Source organism: Actinia tenebrosa, unplaced genomic scaffold, assembly GCF_029948245.1.
Source record: "Actinia tenebrosa isolate PJP-AT-01 unplaced genomic scaffold, QUT_ActTen_1.0 PGA_scaffold13__45_contigs__length_12533684, whole genome shotgun sequence".
Classification (NCBI taxonomy): domain Eukaryota; kingdom Metazoa; phylum Cnidaria; class Anthozoa; order Actiniaria; family Actiniidae; genus Actinia; species Actinia tenebrosa.
In genome coordinates, this window is record NW_028292573.1 from 6,627,963 (window position 1) to 6,637,057 (window position 9,095).

The 9,095-nt window shown below is 36.3% G+C and overlaps 1 protein-coding gene across 1 annotated transcript; it reads left to right on the forward strand.

Moving 5' to 3' along the window:
• The first annotated feature begins 244 nt into the window (after nucleotides 1-244).
• On the forward strand, nucleotides 245-3,817 carry LOC148911692 (uncharacterized). The gene is made up of 5 exons (XM_089029239.1): nucleotides 245-2,136; nucleotides 2,498-2,571; nucleotides 2,675-2,766; nucleotides 3,104-3,213; nucleotides 3,308-3,817. The coding sequence occupies exons 1-5, from the start codon at nucleotides 1,753-1,755 to the stop codon at nucleotides 3,686-3,688; spliced, it is 1,041 nt and encodes a 346-aa protein (XP_088885365.1). The 5' UTR covers nucleotides 245-1,752; the 3' UTR covers nucleotides 3,689-3,817.
• The last annotated feature ends 5,278 nt before the right edge of the window (nucleotides 3,818-9,095 follow it).

Below are 9,095 nucleotides of genomic sequence, written 5' to 3' on the forward strand. Positions count from 1 at the left end.
GGGGTCTTGAATTTAAAAATGACTTTTAGGGAAAATTTTTAAATTTTTTACTACAATCCATGGGGGGATTTTCGATAAACTTGGATGCCTTCAAAGGGGGGGCCTTTATTTTTTTTTTGCCGTCACTGACAATTTCTCCTCCACCCCCCCCCCCCCACTCCCCCCCCGCCCCTCCAACTTAAATAATGACCGGTCCCTAAATGTATAATTTTGACCCAAATTTTGCTCTGAAAATAAATGATTTCCATTGAAAATAAAATATTAATTTCTAAGTCAGCAAAACAACAATTTATAATTCGTGAAAGAAAAATGATAAATCGAAAATAAAAAACCCAAGAGACATATTAAATAAATTACTTATAATTGTATTTCTCTAACTTGACAAGCATGTTTTGCCGGATACCATGCTATCTCAGGATGACCACAGTCATGAATTGATTTGGAGACGAAAATGTACAGCAATATCCATTTGAACATAGTAAATTCTTTTTGGCGTTTTAAATGAGTTATCTCTAGCTATGATTTTATAAACTCTTTGAATGAACCTTTCTGAATGAACACTGAGGTTTTGATGGCAACCATAAGCCGATTACTTAATAATGCACCCTTCTTAAAAGTAACGGTGAAAACGAGGCTAAGATAGAAATAGAAAAGAATCATTTGTACCTCTAACTTAATCTCGCTTCAATAACACTAATGCTTGGTAGTAAATCCAATAGGGGAGCTAGATCATGTGCAAATCAGCCGCTTGTTAAAGATTCAGTCTTTTATCTATATGCAGTTTGACTTTATCATTTAAAGATTATATAATCTAATCATCAAATAAACGTATAACATCAATACCTTTTTGTGAAGTAGCTGGTAAGAATTCGTCACTTGATGGTTGGTTTGTATTTGGCACATCAGAGGAGTCTTGATCAGTTTGGTCCAAAACGTTTATCTCGCTGTAGTCATTAGAAGAAGTGTCGTTCTGGCCGTCAATCTCGTGAGTGAAAATACTATCATTTGAGTCTTCGTCGTCATTCCGCTGTAATTGCCATTGATTTGTTAAAGGATCATAAAATTCTTCTTTGTGACGGCAAAATACTCTGTAATGTAGATCTTCGTTACAATGAAAGCAATGATAACGCTTTGACATCGCAGAAGACATTTTGTTTTCCAGAACTATATAATTAAAAAGACGGTGTGTATCATTGGGATAATTACTCAAAATCCAAGCATTTTGAATGACTAAAAGCCATATTCCAGCGTAATAAAGTTCCACGTCCATCAACCACATGCCATTGGACAAAAGCACGCCGGATCTTTATTACCGCACCCTTTTCCTTAGAGCTGTCACTGTTGGCGGCAGATCAATGGTACGATGGTTTTAGAGCTAGAAGCTAATCAAGTTTATTGCAATGATATTTCGTGAATCTAGGCTTTAGAAAAAATTTCATAACTTTATAAAATGGAGCAAATAGCTTTAAGATAATAGATATATTACTTAACATGAATCCTGGATACAACTTCAGCATTTTTATAAGACAGTTATTCCTTTTTTTATTATTAGACTTCATTATATGAACGTATATGTCATCACAAGTCACGTGATACGCCGTGATAGATAGGGGGTAGATTTGTTCAGTGGATGTACTTATTCGTTCATTCGCCTTTTGGTCACAAACAGGTAACAAACTCTGTCGGTCATCTAGTTTCCCGCACATTCTATATCTTTGCTTATAAATTGCGTTCATTCGTCGCGATCAAAAAATGGGAAGAACATCTACACCTTTACCAGGACGCCCAATGCCAATCCATTCTGTTACTGCAACTACCAGTACAAGCAGTACGAGTAGACATACTGAAAATGGCGCCAATTCTCAAAGGCTTAATATACTTATTCCCTCTGTCCCTGGTGGTGGTAACGAGGATGTGCTAAGAGAACATAGAAATCGCCTATTGCAAGCAACAAGCGAGAATGAGAACGTTGACCCCGACAGCGAAAAAGAAGAAATTTCTTCAAATTTCGAAACGATTGTAAAACAGTTTAAAGAACTGCAAGAACAAAACCGCCAAATACTAGCGGCCTTAAAAGAAAGCCAGCAGAATAAGGACAACAGCAAGACCAAGATTACTGTCTCAAAGGCTGTTGCAGTAAGTAAAGTGGCAATATTTAAAAAAGCAAGCTATTTTTATTGATAATTTTACTGGGAATTCTTGGCGCGAAGAGTAGTTGGTATAATTATGTAGCGGTATAATTTATGCAATACTAAAATTGGCGGGAAACCCGCCATGGCAGTGGTTAATGCTACCAAACTTTACTATTGATTTCCAATAACAAGACACTGAATGATAATGATAATTTCCTTTTTTGTAAAGGAATTGATTTGATTTCGATTTTTTCCCCAATATTATACAATCACAGCCATAAAAATAATGAAAACATTATTACTATGTCTAAGAATAACTTAAGGTACATCTTATGATTTTAATGAATTATATTATGTTATTACAGTCTGAAGTACGCTTGGTAGCAAAGAAATTACGGGACAGGGAAGAAAACCCTCTTATATGGGATTTTACTAAAGCGTAAGTATGAAAATTTAATAAAAATGATATTGTCTGAATCATCCATAGTTACTTTCCATATTAAGTTTCCACTTACCACTCAAATATGGTATTTCCTAATTAGTTTCAGAGATGACGTCAACGAACAGATTAATAACGCAATAAGGGATAGAGTTCTGAATGTTCATAAGGATGTCTCTGCCGTCGAGTTAGAAGGTATTTATGTATTTTATATTACGAAGTGCGAAAGGCCTTATGCACCTATCAAAGTTAACCCGGGGGGGAGGGGTGAGGACAAAGGATGGGGGTGGTGGTCGGGGGGGGGGGGGAGGGGGTAACGAAATCCTTTTAGAAATATTCAAATGCCGAAGGGAGGGGAAGCAGTTTGAAATAAAATAACACGAAAGAAAAAAAAAAAAAAAAAAAAAAAAAAAACAAAACAAAACAAAGCAAAAACAAATGGATGCTAAAGGAGTAATTGTCGGCCAAATGCCAACATTTCTAACAAATTTTGTCTCAAGTTTTAATATATGGGTACTTGATATAATTTCAGCTGCCCTTAAAAGTCACTTTCTGACGAGGAGAAAGAGAAACAAAAGAGAGCGTTCAGGGGCCCTTGGAAGGCATCAAAAGATGCAGCGGAAAACACAAAGAAAACAAAATGTGAGTAAACTGAATTTGCAACGATTATGACTTTGTTTAATAAGAAACTTTGACTGACGGTGTTTTTTTTTTTTCTTTTTCATTTTTCTTTTAGCTCCTAAAATCCAGATCCAAGGCAGCGGACTTGTCAACCTCGCTATCACCAGGGGACAAAGAGAAAGTCAAGGCAATTATGAAACTGGAGTATATGTCATCAGAGGAGTCGATGTCAGAGGCGGATGACCAGGCTGATGACGATACAGCGGACAGTGGCTCTGATAACGAAGGGGGCCCTACTAAGCAGAGTAAAGTTTTAATAAAACACCCTCTGGCATGGAGAAGCCCCCTAGCTAACCAGTTCATGGAAAGCATGGACCGAAAAGCAAAAAGGAGGCTGTCAGAGCGCAGTCTCACCATGCTTTTGAAGTGGAAAATCGGAGAGCCGTCAAGACGCCCAACGCTATCTGGAGGTCCCGAATGGGCATTGAGAGCCTAAAGGTTTTTATCAAATCAAGGGCACTGGGACACCGAACGTGGTTGGGGTTTCTACGAGTTTTATGAATTAAATCTTGTGTCACTGTTCCTCCGTTCCTTTGGCCTGATTTCTAGGGTTTTCGTTCTTCTTTCGATTACTTGAACGTTATACTCGTTTACTTGAAGAAATCCAAAGGTCAAACGGTATAGCAGCGGCTATTTAAGCCTATTGACCTTTGGATTTCTTCAAGTAAACAAGTATAATGTTCAAATAATCGAAAGAAGAACGAAAACCCTAGAAATCAGGCCAAAGGAACGGAGGAACAGTGACACAAGATTTAATTCATAAAACTCGTAGAAACCCAACCACGTTCGGTGTCCTTAATTAAATTTTTGCAGTTATAAATGAAGTGTACTACTACAGAATATCTAAAAAGAATCGTACATAAGCCAAAGATCGATTGACAACTAAATATATTATGATCTTCTTTCACAAATTCTGTCACAAGATCAATCAAACACCTATAATTAATTTACAGAACTAGCATTTTCAATTAGTTGTAGTTAACAAATTGTTCATAGTTAATCAGTCGTCAAGAAAAGGAAATTCACAATAAAAATTTTTCAGTATGATTTATGTCTTTTTTCCTGCTTCTTAACATAGGTTAGCTATGTTTAAAGTATGAGGTGGTTGTCACGGCATATATCGTTTCTATTTTTTTTGGCCTGCCATAAGTGACAATAGCTGAAGACTGATAACATAGTTAAATCTAGCAAATATGATGAGCATAATTCAACTGAGCAAATATGGCTAAGACGCGCTGGTACATCTAAGGCATTAAGGGGGCATTAATCACATATACGGTCAGAGCATATCGCATGGTATATGTAAGGCATTAATCACATATACGGCCTGGAAAAATACAGGGTATATGTAAGGCATTAATCACATATACGACCTGGGCAAAGACAGGGTATACGTAAGGCATTAATCACATATACGGCCTGGGCAAACACAGGTTATATGTCAGGCATAAATCACATATACGACCTTGGAAAATACAGGGTATATGTAAGGCATGAATCACATATACGGCCTGGGCAAATACAGGGTATATGTAAGGCATAAATCACATATACGGCCTGGGAAAACACAGGGTATATGTAAGGCATAAATCACATATACGGCCTGGGAAAATACAGGGTATATGTAAGGCATAAATCACATATACGGCCTGGGTAAACACAGGGTATATGTAAGGCATAAATCACATATACGACCTGGGCAAAGACAGGGTATATGTAAGGCATTAATCACATATACGGCCTGGGCAAACACAGGGTATATGTAAGGCATAAATCACATATACGGCCTGGGCAAATACAGGGTATATGTAAGGCATTAATCACATATACGGCCTGGGCAAAGACAGGGTATATGTAAGGCATTAATCACATATACGGCCTGGGAAAATACAGGGTATATGTAAGGCATGAATCACATATACGGCCTGGGAAAATACAGGGTATATGTAAGGCATGAATCACATATACGGCCTGGGAAAATACAGGGTATATGTAAGGCATGAATCACATATACGACCTGGGAAAATACAGGGTATATGTAAGGCATGAATCACATATACGGCCTGGGAAAATACAGGGTATACGTAAGGCATAAAACACATATACGGGCTGGGCAAATACGTGCACATATCAAATGAGCATTCACATTTACTACCGGGTAAATGTATGGATGATATGATATCTGCTATATATTTGCCGTTTGGGATTTTACTGGGCCATACGGACTTTGCCATCTGTGCCCATGGGATAAATGTGTAGGTACATATCATATACAGTCATTGGGCAAATATTGTCTACTATTAGTCAAATATGATATTTGCCCATATATTTGTCTATATGTTTGCCTACATGACAAATCCATTTTTTCGTCGAGTGTTAATTATATCATAAAACAATCGCGTACCAAATCAAGGCTGATGTCGGATGGATTTTTAACCTCTAAGTCATCATTATAGACGAAGCGGTAAACAACAAGTTTGAGAAGTAGTTTGGAGACATTTTATCTCCATAATACTATTTTATGCAGAGTCAAGATTAACGCCAAACACTCAAACACCTCGTTAAAAATCAAATAAGTAATTCCAAACCATGAAAGCTGTCTTCCCTTAGCGGAAGATCATATATTACTGAGAAACCTCCATTTATAGGCATTTTATTGGGTCTCAGAGGGCTACGGATAAAAGCTAACTACAAACATTACGTACGAATAACAATTTCGAATAGTTCGTACTGCAGTGGAAAATGTTGGTAAATATTCGCTGAAAAGACTTCCGTACGAATAACAATCGCGAATAATTCGTACGCGGGAGTGAAAAATATTGGTAAGTACTCGCTGAACAGACCCCCGTACGAATAACAATCGCAAATAATTCAGAATGTTGGTAAATATTCGCTGAACAGAGTTAAAACATGCCCTTCGTACTGACTTATGAGAACAATGCAACAGAACAATGCAATAAATATGTAAATAACAACTATATCTATTATAATATCAACTCTGTTAAGGACTTGATTTTAGTTTCATATTATGTTATCTTATTCATCGATTTCTTTATTCACTTATTTTAATGTTTTCTTCTCGTCTTCAATAATTATTATTTATTATAGTCTTAAAATTATACACGACCACATCAGCCATACTGTAATATCAATCGTGTCTAAATAAATATCATTATTATTATTATTGTTAATAATAATAACAATGGCGAATAATTCGTGCGGGAGTGGAAAAATGTTGTTAAATATTGGCTGCTGAACCGACTCCCGTATGATTAACAATCGCGAACAGTTCCTAGGGTAGTCTTCAGAAATTCTATACATACTCAAACCAACTTTGGATCCTGAACCTATCACACAAGGATGGTGCCTACTAATTGCGAACCATTTTTATTTTTTTCAAATTGTGCCAGTCATTTAAATCACCCACTGGGCCACTGGAATCCGAAAAAAATTGGGGGTACCCACGCATCTAAGCGTGATAAAATAAAGAATAAAAAATTATAGACCAACTTCCAGACGTGTTGGCAAAAACATATAAGTTTTCGATTATGAAAAAGGTCCTATCAATGGATTTGAAAAAGTAGCTACTTCATGGTCTCAAGCTTAGTTCACATCCAGTGAAAGAACCTTTGAAACTCCTCAGTCAATCCTCTTGAACCAATTTCTTCTGTTCTTTATTTTAATTGATTTGTTTATTTATTTTGTTTTAAATTGACCAAAAAATAGAGAGTTTCGAAATTGAAAAAGTTCCCTTCAACTGGATGTGAAAACGTACTGAGTTCCCTTATAGTGTCACGCTTAGTTCACATTCAGTGAAAGGACCTCTGAGGCTTTTAATCAACTCTTAAACCAGATTCGTCCTTCTGATCTTTATTTTTGTGCGTTTATTAGTTGTTCTATGGATTGACTAAAATATATAACTTTTCGAAACTGAAAAAGGTCCCTTCAATGGATGTGGAAAGTAGCTACCTCATGGTCTCACGCTTAGTTCACATCCAGTGAAAGGACTTTTGAACTCTAAGTCAACTCCTGATCGTCCATTTTCATTTTCGAACATTAAGTTGTTCTCTGATCAATTTGTTTGTTGTTGCGGTTTGCTTGTTGTTGTTGTTGTATTTTTGTTTTTTGTTTGTTTTTATAGGTTTGTTTTGATATCAATTGAACAAAATATATAGAGATTCGAAGTTTTGAAAAAGGTCCCTTCAATGGATGTGAAAAGTAGCTACATCATGGCCCCACGCTTAGTTCACATCCAGTGAAAGGACCTTTCATGCTCCTCAGTCAACTTATAAGCCATATTAAGTTTTTTTAAAAACTACTTTTAAAGAATATCTTTTTTCTTTCGCGTTTAGAAGAACATATTAACATTTCGATTATGTAAAAGAAAAACTTGAAGCTTATAAAAGATTTCCTTTTTAGTTTCTGTATGTTATACAATAAGAAATAATGGTCAAATGAATGTGCTTTAGTAGTGGAATAGAAGCTTCAAAGGTCATTTTACTGGATGTGAACTTCACGTTAGCAAAATAATTAACATATGCCTTGATTTGAAAAAGGGTAAAGAGCCTGTGCACAGGCTTGAAAGTCACTATCTGGTTTCTAATATAAATCAGGGGCTGGGCTACCTGTGGTATACTTACCTTCGTCGCACCACAGGCAGTACCTAATCTTAAACAGTAAACGATAAACGCACAACATCAATAGAATCTTTTTTTAAAGCATAGAAATCACTACTGACCTTTTGTGTTTTGACTTGAATAGCATTGATCGATTTGGGGATACGGTACAGGATCTCCATTCGTTTGATAAAGACTATCTATTTTCCCTTTGATGTATCTATGGTAACTGTACGTCGCTCTATTTTCTGTCTTAGCTTGTCATCTGGCACGAACGCAAGTGAGGACTTTTTGAAGGTCTTTTTCGATTCCTTGTTTAATAAAAAAGAAATGAAACGAGAAAATAAGTGGAATAAGTTCACAGATTCTAAACGAGAACCCCTTAACGTATCCCTCTCATATACGCCATAATTTTCATTAATCTTTAAAAATAACTGATTCAAAGTAACTTTTCTTATGATATTAGAATTTTCTCTATAATTTCAAGTCGAAACAATAAAGAAAATGTTTTCCTCATTCCGACACTCCACTTAGGAAAAGTCCGATCCAAGGAGTGAATCCAGATAGGGATTTTCCACAATTTTGGATTTTGAGGGGAAAAGTAACAGATTCTAAAAGAGCAAGAGAAATGGGGATCGATTGTGTAATTTGTTTTGTTTTGGTCGTAAAGGAAATACTTTTACAAGTATCAAAAGTATGGACCCGCAAGCCACTCGTACGCCTATACAACACACCCACCTCTCCAATGTTCTAGGTACTAACATCTATTTTTTCATCTGTTAGAAAAATTAACTTTTTCTAAAAAATCGATATATCCTAGATTTTAAGGAGTTTTTTTCGAATAAACTATTAAACAATATAGAGTTCTGATGAGCAAACTTTGAGGGGTTTTACCCTTTTGAGCTGAGCGGCAAAAAGTCGCGCGGAGAAAATACTTTTTCAGTTTGTTGTAGAAGACAGAAAGTGAGTCTACAACTGGATTAGTCTTTACCTTGAGTTTTTCATAGTCATGCACAACGTACTCTTTATCGATTTGTCCATTCTTTAAGTGCTAGGAATTTTTTAAAAGCTTCAAATGTGGAGCATTCAAGGTACGAGCGAAGACTATATCACGGGCGGAGAAGGACCCCCATAAAATGCTATAAATGTATGTAATTCGGTCTGTGAGGGGCCCGTGAGATGCACTCTACGCCCGCGATGTAGTCTTTTTCTCAAAACACATCATTC